The sequence below is a fragment of the Scleropages formosus genome, chromosome 5, assembly GCF_900964775.1.
Source record: "Scleropages formosus chromosome 5, fSclFor1.1, whole genome shotgun sequence".
NCBI classification, from domain to species: domain Eukaryota; kingdom Metazoa; phylum Chordata; class Actinopteri; order Osteoglossiformes; family Osteoglossidae; genus Scleropages; species Scleropages formosus.
Window position 1 is genome coordinate 9026061 of NC_041810.1, and position 15777 is coordinate 9041837.

The 15777-nt window shown below is 47.0% G+C and overlaps 1 protein-coding gene across 1 annotated transcript; it reads right to left on the reverse strand.

The window, feature by feature from the left end:
* Positions 1–5008: 5008 nt before the first annotated feature.
* On the reverse strand, positions 5009–6726 carry LOC114910490 (uncharacterized). Its single transcript, XM_029251867.1, has 2 exons — positions 5443–6726; positions 5009–5185 (listed from the first exon to the last, which is right to left on the reverse strand). Exons 1-2 carry the CDS (start codon positions 6724–6726, stop codon positions 5009–5011), a joined length of 1461 nt encoding a protein of 486 aa, XP_029107700.1.
* Positions 6727–15777: the final 9051 nt, after the last annotated feature.

The window sequence follows — 15777 nt, forward strand, 5'->3', positions numbered from 1 at the left end:
ATAATATTAAAAAAAATCGGTAGGAGGGTATCAGGATTTGTCTATCCTGTGTTTTATGCACCTACTTGAACGATGAACATCGGTGCAGCAAGTGGAAGGTAACAAACTAGGTTTACTTGGGAGTCACAAGTCTGCAGCCATGTCTCTTTCTCTTATTGTAATGCATAAATTGTACTTTTGCTGAGATGTATGTCGCTTTGGACAAAAGCGTCTGCTAAATGAATAAATGTAAATGTAAACTAGCTATCCTTACTACTCAAACCTCTTCGCAGTACCTCTACACACTAGCACATAGTAACCATGATCGCTACCCACCTCACCGCGCTTCACCACGAGAAGTTTGCTGGGATCGTCAAGTGGGCACCTTCCTTCATCGTCGTTTTGTTGACTTGAGACTTCTGGAGGTGTCATGGGTTCAACAGTGAGGTGTGGCATCCCAGATCCACCCCCTTCCATGCTCACAGCACTGTCCCAGTGACTCAGTCCATCAGAAGCCTTACTGGTCCCACCACAGGGGACACGGGACAGACGGCCTCCGGTTCCTTATGAGATGCAACCAGCACACAACCAACCTACAACATAAGCGCATAGAGGTGACAACAAGATATAACACCCAACACTCGCATAAGCAAACGCCCAAAAGCTTAGGTCTGCCTCCCCCAGCATTCTGCTCCCTCAGACAAGTCTTTTAACACTATCTTTAATGACTGCCCCCAAAAATCGAATTCCAACAGCAATGACGAGCACGAGTCTAGTAAAGCAATGCCAGCCTCCCTCACTTCCTCAACTCAGAAGCCAAGTTTTCATATTTCAGTTTCTTCCTCTGTAACTTAGGAGTCCTGCATCCATTGCATCTTCAAAAGGTACCATCAACTCAATGAAATAAATATACCACTCGCACCCTCGGAGTGCAGTGCAGTACAATATAGTACAGTACAGTACATTATAATACATGATTGGCTCTCGGTGCTGTAATCGCAGTGCACTGCAACACCTGAAGCTGTTTTCCTGTCAGCTAATAACTTCCGCTCTTGTGCTTCACCCCATTTAGAACCACCATGCAGGGCCGTATCTAGGGGGTCCTGGGCCCCTGGAAGAATATTGATGTGGGCCACCACCGCCCTCCACCTATATCACATACAGTACAAGATATGGGCATGAAAGCTCACATCTACAGTACCACTGGGACCCTCCAGGTCATCTTTGGAATGGGGTTGTGGGTCGGATGAGACCAGCTCATATTAGGTGTCCTGTTCCAGTGAAAGGATGAAATCAGGCGAAGAAATGATCTGTCCACGACGTCCCATCATATTGACATCCCTACATTGCACTAAACTGTCTTCTTAAAGAAGGTCTTGATAGACTGTGATCCAGCAGTTCTCCTGGACTCCCGCTCCTTCTTTTCACTATGTTTCTGGTTCCCACATTTATGTTTTTTCCCCAACATTTTCAATCACTCAGTCTGCTGCTCTTCCACTGTAACTTCACCTCCTAACTTCAACTGTTCTCAGATCAGCCTCAACTCTGATTGGTGATGTCCACTAGCTGGGATGGGACTTGGTGCAAAAATTAAACTCATTGTCCTCGAAATACACCTTAACCAGTCTTGTAATGCATTCTGGAACTTTAAAGAAACCAAATGCCTTCCCCAAGACATCATATGGCACTGAGCCAAAGGCATTTTCCAGATTCAAAAATACCACATGCAGGTCCTTACCTTCCTTCTTAGCTACCTTAATTTGATGCCAGATTATACTACATTGTTCTCCACTGGAGCTGAGCAGTGCTGCCCATAGTCACTGGAGATATTACTCCTACAGGTCATGACACTAAGGAACACACCTCAAGTGCAGCTGTGAATCCAGGCAGGACTTAAAGTGAACAGGCTCCTCAAATTTACTGTGCAAATAATACTAGATATTGTCAGACTAATCCAATGAATACGAAACAAAGACCACAGTTTGCTTGGGATTACTATTATAAACCATTATTTAGCGGACACCTTTGTCAAATGGAACTTACAATCTTAGATTTGTATACTGAGTACTTACAGTTATTTACCCAGTTATGAAACTGAATAATTTTTCCTGAAGCAATTCAGTGTAACTGCCTTGATTAAGTGCACCACAGCATAAGAAAGCATTCAAATTCCTTCCAGGTGACAGCTCTGACCAGTACATTACCTTGCCATCACCAGTGAAGTTCATTATCATTAATCATATCATATCATTAATTTGCAATTTGTATCATTCATATGCCAAACTAATGCCCATATCAAAGTGATTTGTAAATATTTACCAGTTTAAACTGCAGAGTATTTATGCAGAATCAGGACTGAAACAGTCAACCTCTAAGTTAAGTTCAGTTTTTATGAACTCCCTATGAAACCAGACAATATGCTCATGTCATCTCCTTCATCAGTCGAGAGCCTGGCAGTGACAACACACAAACGTCTCTGCTTCTCCCAACACACTGAAGTCATAGCCAGATCCTGTAGATACATCCTGCCCATATCTGTCAACACACTGCAAATTTTATTCCACGACATGGTGATAACCCTTACAATGATGAGTCAGCATACAGAGGAGAGGTGCAGCGACTAACGGACTGGTGCAGAGCCAACATCCTGTCCCTGAACGTGGACAAAACAAAAGAGATAGTTGTTGATTTCAGGAGAGAATGGAGCGATCGCTCTCTGCTGAACATCGATGGCTCATCCGTGGAGATCGTCAAGAGCACCAGATTCCTTGGTGTCCATCTGGGAGAACCTCACCTGTTCCCTGAACACCAACTCCATAGCCAAGAAAGCCCAGCAGCGTCTCTACTTTTGGTGAAGGTTTGATAAAGGCCCATCTCCCCTCAACCCATCCTCACCGCATTCTACAGAGGGACTATTGAGAGCATCCTGTGCAGCTGCATCACTGCCTGGTTTGGAAATCGCACCGTTTTGGATCGCAAGGTCTCTCTCCCCTCCATCACAGATATTTGCACAACACGCCGCATCCGTAAAGCCACCAGCATTGTGGATGACCCCATGCACCCCTCACACAAACTCTTCACCCTTCTGCCATCTGGAAAAAGGTACCAACATGTTCAGGCCTCAGGGCCAAATTGTGCAACAGTTTCTTCCCTCAAACCAACAGACTCCTCAAAACTCAGGGACTGGACTGACACTGGAACTTGCGCACTGGTCCATTATTGTGCCTATTGTCCTGTTTTAGTAATTGTTGAAATGTCTAGTGCTGTTTGCACAATAAGGGGGGCACGGTAGTGCAGCGGGTTTGAGGGGGTTCTGCTCTCTGGTGGGTCTGCGGTTCGAGTCCTGCTTGGGGTGCCTTGTGACAGACTGGCGTCCTGTCCCAGGTGTGTCCCCTCCCCCTTGTGCCCTGCGTTCCCGGGTTAGGCTCCGGCTTACCGCGACCCCACTTGGGACAAGCTGCTTCAATCAGTGTGTGTGTGTGTGTGTGTGTGTTTGCACAAGTTTCACACACATGCGCTTTATGTAGGTAACTATTGTGTTGTTTCATGGAGCACCAGGGTCCTGGAGGAATGTTGTTTTGTTTCACTGTGTTACTGTACCAGCTGCATATGGTTGAAATGACAATAAAGCCTCTCTTGTCTCTTGTCTCAAACCCCCTTGGACGACTGCAAATCCCTCTGGTGTGCTCTTTCGACCTCCACTCTCAAGCCTCTCTGACTGAACCAGATTTCTGTGGCTCAAGTGAAAAATGGTGGTATTGGACGAGGGACAATGCTTTGAGAATCATGTTGGTATCTAAAATTTTTCATCTGTTGGTGAAATGCAGTTTTGTTTAAAAAGTTATGTGTTACTGAGTTGTATGTATGTTATGTTCTCATCGCTGACTCACGCATTTTTGTAGATCTAAACATACATTGATTTTTAATTACATTTTTCTTCACCGGTTTCATTTCTTTACATGGTGTACTTCCAGTGTATCTATATATTCTCTCTGCACTTTGAGAATATCACCCTTTTTGTCCACATTTGGATGAACAATTACACACACCCATGTCCATGTTAACACTGGATGTGACGATTAGCTTTATGTCACATTATTAATGGTACCAAATCCTAGAATAAATCATTAAATAAATGATAAATGAAAGGATTAAGTTGTGTTAAACCTTTATTGATTGTGACATAGTGGTTGGACTTATGAACAATTTCAAGTAATGAACTGACCTCAAGCCCCAGTTGTATTTGTAAGTTGAGGTACAAGTGTATATAACTACTACATTATATGCTTATACTAATTGCTATTTGTAATGTCAATTTTAATAAAATTGATTAAATCTGAGCTATTTGTTTTCTCTGTTTTTTTATACAGTAAATTATGTTAAGACTAGAGCTGCCAAACCTCAGGCAGAAGGCTGATGTCTCATTGCAGGAAAACTCATGTTGAGATGTAGATTGGTTTTGGGTGCCATAATTTGCTTGTTCTTTTCAGAACTGCACCTGGGGGAACAATATTGCTGCGGCTGTGAGCTCATGGGGTAGGAGCAACAAGAGCAAGGCATTAATGAGATTCTCCCGAAGGGCCACTGTGCAGCAGACCTTGCAAATGTTAATTAACTTACCTTTATAGGACTCGTGACTCTAGCAAAACTCAAAAATCATGAAAGCTGCTAAACATACATTTTATATCTGTCTTTACAAAGTAATACATTATATAGAATAGAATAGAATAGAATATACTTTATTGTCCCATTTCTGGGAAATTTGTCTTGGACAGCCATGACATGGCCAGTGCACAACATTGGACTCACATAAAACAATTCATATTATAACATACAACATATGATCTTTTCAGTTATTGGAGCATCTCCAAAAGGCAAAAATTCCAAGTTGTCTTATCAGTGGTAGGACATCTTCAAACTGCCTCTCTACTTGCAGCAGAAACACTCTATACTGTATATAAAAACATACAGGTTCGTGAATAAACAAAAAAACTAATTCTGTATGGGAATACATAGCAAAATATAGTCTTTACTGACAACTTGTCCTTCGGGAATTGTAGCATAACGCTGCCTTCCATTTAGCCTTCATGTTCCGAAATTCTGTGCGAAAGTGTGGATTCACTGCTGCGTAAACGACAGGGTTCGAGGCAGAGGTCATACAAGCGAGTGAAATGGACAGAATATCCAGCTGTAGAACCACATGCAGCTGAAATGGAGAGAATAACAGTCACGACAAACCAGTGCTGCAAAAACATCACGCTGTTATTTATTTATACATTTTTCTGAGTTCAGCGTTGTGTCATATGGTGTACATGTCTCATCTACAACTCTTTGACCAAGTAATGTAAATTATACAGCTTGAATGGAGTAATTTTTTTTCTTTTAATAAAAACTTAAAACTTTTAATGCCACATTACTGACAAGACACACGTGATCATTTGTAAAAAAAATTCAGACACTTACTGCTGAGGTCTTGTTACTTCCAGTTAGAAAGTTGGCGAACGCCGACAGAATGAGTGGTGTCCAGAACATTAAAAACATGAAAATAATGTATCCTGAGCGCTTGGCCAGTTGGCTCTCTTTGTGTTTATTTTTGTCTCCATCGGCAAAGAATAAGAAATGCTCCTTTCCAGCTTTCCCTCCATGCACTTTCCCTTCATGTTTTGCCTTTGCATCTTCTACAAGTGCACAAACTACTCCATCAGGTGGTGCGCATAAGTCCTCGAGTTGTTTGGAACTGGAATTGCTCATCGTTTCTCCAGCAGCTCTGAGCAGTTGGGCTTGCTTGTCCTTCTCGCTGGGTTTTGTCGTACCAGAGGCACATGAGTCCTGTGTTTTGTGCTCAGGACTTGTGAGAACACTAGAAAATATGTGAGCTTTGTGTGACTCCATGACTTTCTGTTGGCTACTCTGTGTGACACTTTCCTCAGCCTGCCTACCTTTACCAGGTTCGGCTCTGGTTGTTCTCACATCTTCTCCACTTATATTACTCTTTCTCCTCTTTCTGTCCTCTTCTTCCCGCTCTTCCTTTTCACTGCTTCTGCAGTTATTTCTGTTACTTGCAGTAAGTCCACAGTCATCCAGTACTTTCCTGCTGTGATTTCTCACAATGATAAATATTCTCCCGTAAAACCCACTAATAACAACTAGACACCCCAACCAAAGTGGAACTAAAATATAGAGTCCAAAGCTGTTGTAAGCTGGCAGGAGCTCACTTGACACACCTCTACACTGAGTGTACACTGGTGTACCTTCAGCCATTGTTATGGAAAAAAATGATATAAATATGGACACTATCCATGTCATTGTGATCAAAATGATCACCCGTCTGCGACGACGACCATTCTCGAAGGGGTGTGCAATAGCATGGTATCGCTCAGCACTGATGCAGGCCAGTGTTATCAGCTGGACACAAGAGCAAAAAGAGAAAGACACAATTTGTGTGTAGCAAAGCAGGGCACCTAGGTCATTGCGACCTGGTAAGTGCAGTATGATTGCCAAAAGCAAAGGGCAGTCGACAACAGACCTGAGGAGATCGATGGCAGCCAGGCTGACGAGGAGAGTGTTGTTGGATGTCTGTAGACACTTCTGATGCTGTACTGCCCAGATAACAAAGAGATTAGCAGTGATACCAACCAACAACGTGAAGAACAGCGCCGTACAACTGACAACAGAGAACATCAAGTCCAAGTACAACTCTTCGTCACTGATATTTTCACGTTCCCATTTCTGTGAAAAATTCGCCATCATGTCAAGATATGGCGCAAGATCTGGCATGAGATTTTGATTGCGTGCGTCCCAAGCATTGCAATATATGCCTGTTGTATGGCAGTCTGTATGCAGCGTCGCAGCACAGTCCCTACGTCACAAACCTTCATTAGAGACATGACCCCATGTCAGGTAGATACCCCCTACTTGTGTTGTTTTTCAGTTCACCCTGGAAGTCATTACGCCTGGGAATCCACATTTTCATTTAAATTGGCTTCCCGGGAAACACTCTCACATTGCTCTCCACAAGGAATTACAGGTAAGATAAGTACGTTTCCCACAACGCTACAGTATAGTGTTGTAATGCAGCATTTCTCTTCTACTGCTTCCACTATAAAACTGAATTTAAGAAATAAACTACACTCAACTTATCTTTTGTTGGATAATTAATTTCGAGGAGTCATGATGCAAAGCTCTTGGGAACAAAAAGTGGGTACAGTAGTTGAAATGAATTATTCAAATATTTAAACTGAGTAGTCAAGTATGGTTTGTCGAGAACAAGTATCCAACTAATGGTGCTTTTATTTCTAGCTTGTTTCTAGATTTTGGGTGTCATGTCTCCATCAACCAGTGCATCGGCGACACCTGCTGTTCCCTGATGGAAACGGAGGTAAAAAAGGATGCCGAGGAGGAGACAATGCAGAACCTTGTTCAGCAACTCCTCCTCCAGTCTGATTATGTTACTTGTTACTCCTTCCGATCTCAACCTTTGCCTGTGTATTCTTTGACTCCGATTCTCGCCTTGTCCACTGAACTCTGTTTGCCGATCACCTGAGCATTGCCTGTCCCACGACTACGCTCTTGGATTACGTCTGTCTGCTCTAATAAGCATCGCTTTGAAGAACTCTGCATTTGAGCCCGTCACCGTGTGGAACGAAACTATGATAGAAGGTTCCGCCTCATATACGGACTCAGCAGAATTCGTTCTGATGCGCCACACAATTGCCGTTCAGGGGAAGGTCATCGATGCGCAGGAACAAGCACGGCCACGACTGGACGACACAGTCAAGAGATTGCACCAAGCCCTACAGAATGCAGGGATTATCCACCTTCCCACACTAACCACGCCCGTGGTTCCTGCCGGTCCTGTGCCACACATAAACCCTGAGGGATTTGGACCTGAAACAAACATCGCCATTCCTGAGAGGTATGATGGCTCCCTAGATCAGTGCCAAGACTTCCTTATGCAGTGTGAATTGGTGTTTGAATGCTCCCCGTGAATGTACCAGACAGATGAATCCAAGATCGCATTTGTGCTGTCTTTATTAATGGGTCTGGCTCGGGCCTGGGCAGCGGCGGGGTGGTGCACACACCAGAAAACCACCTACACGATTTTCCGTGAGAAGTTTGAGGCGGTGTTTGACCACCCTCACGCTGGTCGTTCGGCTGGGGAACGTCTCATGCACCTGAGCCAAGGAGACCAGACTGTAGCAGAATATGCTCTTGAGTTCTGTTCCAAATCAAATCAAATCAAGCTTTATTGTCACATCATCGTCAACATAACATCTAGAGAAGAGTGAAAATCTTTAGTGCAGCTCCAGAAAATGCAGTATTAGGAGTATAAGTTACGTTAAAACCCAGTATATATACGAATTGTATTCGCAGATTATACAACAGAAGAATAAATAAATAAATAAATAAACAAATAAATAAAGCAATAAAAAACAAACTATCTATATGTATGTACAGAGAATACAGAGAAATAAAACAGCAGATTTGAATTATGGTCTCAGACCTGCGTATTTAGCAGTCTAATGGCCCGATGAAAGAAACTATCCCTCAGCCGACTTGTGCGGGACTGGATGCTCCCGTACCGTCTACCTGAGGGGAGTAGGTGGAACAGTCTGTGACTAGGGTGGCTGGGGTTGTTAATGATCCTTTGTGCCTTCCTCACACACCGCTTGTTGTAGATAGGCCTTCTTCACCACTGCATCAGTGTGACTGGTCCATGTGAGATCCTCGGTGATATGGACACCGAGAAACTTAAAGCTGGTGACCCGCTCCATCGGTGTCCCGCTGATGGTGATGCGTTCCCTCTCCTGCCTCCTGAAGTCCATGATGACCTCCTTGGTCTTGGTGGTGTTGAGTAAGAGGTGGTTCTCCTGACACCAATGTGTCACGAGTGTGCACCTCCTCCCTGTAGGCCGCCTCATCACTGTCAGTGATCAGGCCTACAACCGTCGTGTCATTGGCAAACTTCATGATGGCATTGGATCTGTGCGTAGCTACACAGTCATGAGTGTAGAGGGAGTACAGGAGAGAGCTCAGAACGCAGCCCTGCGGGGCGCCGGTGTTGAGGGTCAATGGAGAGGAGATGTTGCAGCCTATTCTGACCACCTGACGCCTGCCAGTTAAAAAGTCCAGTATCCAGCTGCGCAGGGAGTTGTTCAGACCCAAAGCCCGGAGCTTCACACTGAGCTTGGAGGGAACAATGGTGTTAAAAGCTGAACTGTAATCTACGAACAGCATTCTCACATAAGTGTTCTTTTTCTCCAAGTGGGAAAGAACAGTGTGGAGAGTGAAGGCAATGGCATCGTCTGTGGAACGGTTGTTGCTGTAGGCAAACTGGAGAGGGTCTAATGAGGCAGGCAGCACAGAGCAGATATAGTCTCTAATCAATCTCTCCAGGCACTTACTGACTATGGAGGTCAGAGCAACAGGGCGCCAATCATTTAAACGTAATTTTTGATTGTTTTGGGACAGGCACAATGTTTGATGTTTTAAAACACAGTGGGACGGATGAGTGGGAGAGGGAGAGGTTAAAAATGTCCGTAAACACACCCGCTGACTGGACCGCACATGCTCTGAGCACTCGGCCCGGAATGCCGTCTGGACCCGCAGCTTTACGAGTCTTCACCCGACGGAAGGATTGGGCCACTTCCACTACAGAGACAGAAAGTAGACTAACCTCTACAGCTGCGGGAGCTGTCTCTGTGCTGGTGGTGTTGCCTGCCTCAAAACGAGCATAGAAGGCGTTCAGCTCGTCAGGCAGAGAGGCAGCAGTGTCCGGAGCAGGATGGTTATTTTTCTTATTAAAATCCGTGATGTTTTTGAGCCCCTGCCACAGACTTCTGGCGTTATTGGAGTTGAAATATCCCTCTACTTTGACTCTGTACTGCTGTTTGGCAGATCTGATGGTTGAGCGGAGGGCGTAGCTGGCTCGTTTGTACTCCTCCACACTTCCAGAGCTGAACGCTGAGGTTCACGCTCTTAAAGCAGTCCGGACCTCGCTATTGAACCACGGTTTCTGGTTCGGGTAATCCCGAATTGTTTTGGTCGGGACCACGTCGTCTGTGCACTTCCGGATGAAACATGTCACGGTGTCTGCGTAGGCGTCGACGTCACCGTCGGAAGCGGACCTGAACATCTCCCAGTCGACGTGATCGGAACAGTCCTGTAACACAGAGTCTGATTGGTCCGACCAGGAGCGGATCGTCCTGAGGGCGGACGCTTCTCGCTTCAGCTTCTGCCTGTAGGTGGGGAGGAGCAGCACAGAGCAGTGGTCCGATTTGCCGAAGGGTGGGAGGGGCAGGGACTTGTAGCCGTTCGGGAAGGGGGAGTAGCAGCGGTCTAAGACCCGGTCCTCTCGTGTGTTGCAGGTTACGTGCTGGTGGAGTTTGGGCGCTATTGTTCTGAGGTCAGCTCTATTAAAGTCCCCAGTAACAATAAGCGCGGCCTCAGGGTGCGCGGTTTCCTGCTCGCTGATCCTCCCATACAGCTCCTTGAGCACCTGCTCCCTGTCGGCCTGGGAGAGATGTAGACAGCTGTGATGATAACCGCCGTAAACTCCCTCGGTAACCAATATGGCCGACACAGGAGCATGAGGTATTCCAGGTCAGGGGAGCAGAAGGACTTTATAAGATGTATGTTCCTCCGGTCACACCACGAGTTGTTCACCATGAAACACACACCTCCTCCTCTGCTCTTCCCTGAGAGCTCTCTCGTCTGGTCCGCGTGGTGCGCCGAGAAACCCGCAGGCTCGATGGCCGAGTTCGGGACCTCTCTGGACAGCCAGGTCTCCGTGAGACAGATCACACAGCAGTCCCTTGTCTCACGCTGGTAACTAATCTGCGCCCCCAGTTCGTCGAGCTTGTTCTCCAGAGACTGTACGTTGGCCAGCAGAATGGTGGGTAATGGAGGACGGAAGGCCCGCTGTCTCAGTCGTACGAGGATGCTGGCTCTCTTCCCCCTTCTCCGGCTGCGTTTCCGTCGGCGCCGCCGGGTCTCCCAGACAGAGGGCTCTGCTCCGTTGTTTGTAAATAGAGCATCGGCATTTAGGAAATTAAAATCTGGTTTACGATGAGCAACCGAATGGCCTATTCTTATAAGTGTATCGCTGTCATACGTTATTAAACTAACTACTTCTACTACTAAAAACAATAAATAAATAGCTAAAATAGTTAAAATGAACAAAAAACTGCATTGCTGTGCTGGAGCATGCAACACAGCAGCCATCCCCGGCGCCATCTTCAACTCCCCCTGGCAATTAGTGACTTCCCTCGCTGCTAGAAGCGGGTGGAACTCCGCGGCTCTCCTTTCCTGTATCTACCACGGTCTTCATCCTCATATCCAGGCCGAGCTCACATATCGTGGAGAGGATTGGACCATTGATCGGTTCGTGGAAACAGCCATAGCTACTGACAACCTTGGCAGGAGCTGACAACGCTGTGGGGGCCAGATTCTCTTCCCCGTGTCCAGGTATGAAGAGGAATCTGAACCCATGCAGATGGGACCGAGTCGCCTAGGTCCTGGTGAGCGGAGACGTTGCCTGGAGGGGAACCTATGTCTCTACTGTGGCTCCCCGGAACACCTCCGTGCAGCCTGTCCAGTGCGATCACCACAAAGGGCCTCGAAGGAATCTAAGGTGAGTTCCGGGGAGCACTGCGAACAACTAAGATTGCCAGTGTGTATCTCCTGGGAAGGGAACAGGGTGCATACAAACGAGCTGATCGACTCTGGTGCAGCTGGGTGTTTTATAGATTGGGGCTTTGCCAGGAAGCACAGAGATCCATGTAAAACCTGTGAAGTTACCCTTCATGTTAAAGCACTTGATGGCCAGCCACTTGGATCCGGCGTGGTGGACACTCGGACCATTCCCCTCCAGCTTGCAACGGGAGCATGTCACCAAGAGGTATTGACCTTTTTCCTGATCAGGGCTCCTGACACCCCGATCATTCTCGGCTACCCCTGGTTGACGTGGCACGATCCAGTCTTCCACTGGAGCACTAATGAACTGGTGTCTTGGGGAAAGAGACATGTCACTCTTCTTGCCTGACTCTCCCTTGTTGTGCTACTTCGGTTGAGGGTGTAGAGGGTCTTCCCCAACCGGAGATACCCCCAGAGTACGAGGACCTGAGGGAGGTCTTCAGCAAAGCCAGAGCAGCTGAATTGCCCCCCCCACCGACCCTGGGACTGCGCTATCAACCTCTTGCCAGGTACCACACTGCACCGGGGCCGGGTGTATCCCTTGTCTTTGCCAGAACAACGGGCCATGGAGGAGTACATAAACGAGGCCCTCACCTCAGGGATTATCAGAACATCTACCTCTCCTGCAGCGACTGGTTTCTTTTTCATCAGTAAGAAGGACGGGGGTCTACGACCCTGTATTGACTATCAGGGATTACACGCAATCACGGTAAAATATCCTCATCCATTGCCCTTAATTACGGCCGCCTTGGAAGGCATTCAAGATGCTACCTGGTTCACCAAGTTAGACCTCCGAAGCGCGTACAACTTGATCAGGATCCGCAAGGGGGACGAATGGAAGATGGCGTTTTCCACCACTCTAGGTCATTATGAGTATTGGGTTATGCCGTTTGGTCTAGTAAATGCCTCCTCAGTCTTCCAAGCTTTTTTGAATCACATGCTGGGGGATTTCATTAATCATTGTGTATTCGTATACCTAGATGTTATCCTAATCTACTCCCGGACCCGAGACGAAGACATAAGACAGGTACGTTCTGTCCTAAAGCGCCTCTTACAGCACCGACTGTATGTCAAGGGGGAGAAATGTGAGTTCCACCAATGCCAGATCTCCTTCCTGGGGTACATCTTGAGTCAGGAAGGGATCTCCATGGAACCCCGGAAGGTCAGTGCGGTGACATCCTGGCCCAGACCCACCACAGTAAGAGCACTCCAATGCTTCCTTAGCTTCGCCAATTATTACCGTTGTTTTATCCGAGGTTTCAGCACCGTGGTGACTCCTCTTACGGCACTCACCACCTGTAAAGAACGTCAACTCACATGGGGAGAGGAGGCGGAGAGGGCGTTTCAGTAGCTAAAGACCAGGTTTACCTCCACCCTGGTACTGAGAAAACCTGACCCTTCTTTTCCCTTCGTGGTGGAGGTCGATGCCTCCTTGGTCGGTGTGGGAGCTGTCCTGTCCCAGAGGCAAGGCGATCCACTGAAGCTATACCCCTGTGTCTTTTTCTCCCAAAAGATGACCCCGGCAGAACGTAATTATGATATTGGGAACAGGGAGCTCCTTACCATCAAACTCGAGCTCGAAGAGTGGCGACATTGGTTGGAAGGGGCTCTCCACCCTTTTCTTGTCCTTACAGATCACAGAAATCTCGAGTACCTTGAAACCGCCAAGAGACTAAACTCCCTCCAGGCTTGATGGGCTTTATTCTTTATGAGGTTCAATTTCACTGTGTCCTATAGACCAGGTTCGAAGAACACAAAGGCTAATGCCCTGTCCCGACTTTATGACACTGAACTGACTCCGACTACCCAGTGAGAGGATTCTCCCCAAGGGGTGCATTGCGGGTCCAATCCAATGGCAACTCCTCCAGGATATTCAAGATGCCCAAGCCAGTGAGCCAGAGCCACCCGGGAGACCCGAAGGATGAGTTTATGTGCCAAGTCAATTCCGCGCTGTGGTAATGAAGTGGGCACATGAGTCCCCTGAGGTGGGGCAACCCGGTATCCGGCGCACCCGCTCTCTTTAACAGGGACAGTTTTGGTGGCCGTACGTGATAGACGAAGTCTAGGACTTCGTCCAGGCTTGTGCAACCTGTGTTCTGACCCGGACCCTGCCCGAGAAGGCTGCTGGCCTCTTGGAACCACTTTCCACACCAACACGACCCTGGTCACACATCGCGCTTGATTTCCTGGTCGACCTATCTGCCTCCGAGGGTAAGACCGTGATATTCTCAGTTGTGGATCGTTTCTCCAAAGCCTATAGACTGATACCTCTCCCGACGTTGCCCACTGCTCTTGAGGTTGCAGAAATCCTGTTCGAGCAGGTATTCAGATTGTATGGACTTCCTGAAGACATTGTCTCAGACCGCGGACCACAGTTTACCTCTCGAGTCTGGAAAGCCTTTTGGAATAGGCTCGGTGTGACGGTAAGCCTTACATCAGGATACCACCCGCAGGCCAACGGACAGGTCGAACGCCTGCAACAGGATATAGTAAGGTATCTACGGGCCTACTGTTCTCAACAACCACACCAATGGGCTCGCTGCCTGTCATGGGCAGAATACGCCCACAACTCCGCTCAACATTCATCAACAGGTATCTTGCCGTTTTAGCGTGTGTTGGGGTATCAGCCTGCTCTATTCCCTAGAGAGTCCCCACAGAGTCCAGTCCCGGCCGTAGAGTCCTGGCACCGCGAAAGTAATCGAGTGCGGCAGACGGTCCGGAACCACCTGCTCCGCAGCGCTGAAAGATACAAACATCAAGCAGACCAACACAGGCGTACCCTTTCCTTCGTTCCTGGGCAAAGAGTGTGGCTTTCCACCCGGAACCTTCATCTCAAGACCCCTTCTAAGAAGCTCGGGCCCCGGTATATCAGCCCGTTCAAGGTTTTGCGCCGAGTGACTCCTTTTACCTACCGCCTTCAGTTGCCCCCGGATCTCCGGGTACATCCTACATTTCACGTATCTCTCCTAAAGCCTGTAGGGGTGTCCCTCCACCAATTGCCGGTCGACCCAGCTTGGTCCCCTCCTTTACCAACTGATGGGGACTGAACATACAAGGTCCGGGCCCTGGTGGACTCTTGCAGGCGGCGGGGTTGGCTACAATACCTCGTCAACTGGGAGGAATATGGACCGGAGGAGCGATCCTGGGTGGCAGCATAGGACATTCTGTACCCCGCACTCATCTCTTACTTCCACAGGAATCATTCAGAGCCGCCCGTTGGGGGCGTACTGTCACGTCTCCATCAACCAGCGCATCGGCGACACCTGCTGTTCCCTGATGGAAACGGAGATAAAAAAGGACACCGAGGAGGAGACAATGCTGAACCTTGTTTAACAACTCCTCTTGCAGTCCGATTGTGTTATTTGTTACTCCTTCCGATCTCGACCTTTGCCTATGTATTCTTTGACTCCGATTCTCGCCTTGTCCCCTGAACGCTGTTTGCTGATCGCATGACCATTGTCTGTCCCACGACTACACTCTTGGATTACGTCTGTCTGTTCTAATAAGCATCGCTTGAAGAACTCTGCATTTGAATCCGTCACTGTGTGGAACGAAACCATGACATTGGGTTCTGACATCACTGGAATCTCTCTCTCTGCCTCTCTGAATTTTTCTCACATTTATTCATTTCTGTGTGATGACCCATATGAATTCTGGACACCGTTTTTATAGTGCACTTCTCGAACAGTGGAACTTGAACCCACTTTAGAATCTTCCATATTCTACAGAATGTAGAATATTTTTGTCCTTGTGCTATGCACATGTCTTCATAATATGCTGCTGTGAACCAGTGTTGTTGCTGGTGCTAATTAAAAAAGTCATAGAGTAAATATACCTCATTACTGCCCATCTCTATTGTGGGGAACCTGTTGTTTGTAATACTACCTTTACAGTAATAATAAAATTTTTGCCATTTTGAATTTTTAAAAGTGCTTCAAACATTTCTTGTCTGACAAGCAACAGTTGCTTTACATACCAGATTATTTTTTTGTAATAAAAAATATTTGTCTGTGAAAATAGTACAAAAATGCATATTTCTGGACAAAATAACATATCTCATCTAAAGCCCTGTATCATCCAAAAATGTGAAACAGACAAATATTT

What these genes read in the sequence shown, in the direction of transcription:
- LOC114910490 (XM_029251867.1), bottom strand. Translation starts at nt 6,726, where the DNA reads ATGGCGAATTTTTCACAGAAATGGGAACGTGAAAATATCAGTGACGAA. An exon ending in GAAGTAACAAGACCTCAGCA is followed by an intron (nt 5,186 to 5,442) that starts GTAAGTGTCTGA and finishes TCTCCATTTCAG; the next exon opens with CTGCATGTGGTTCTACAGCT.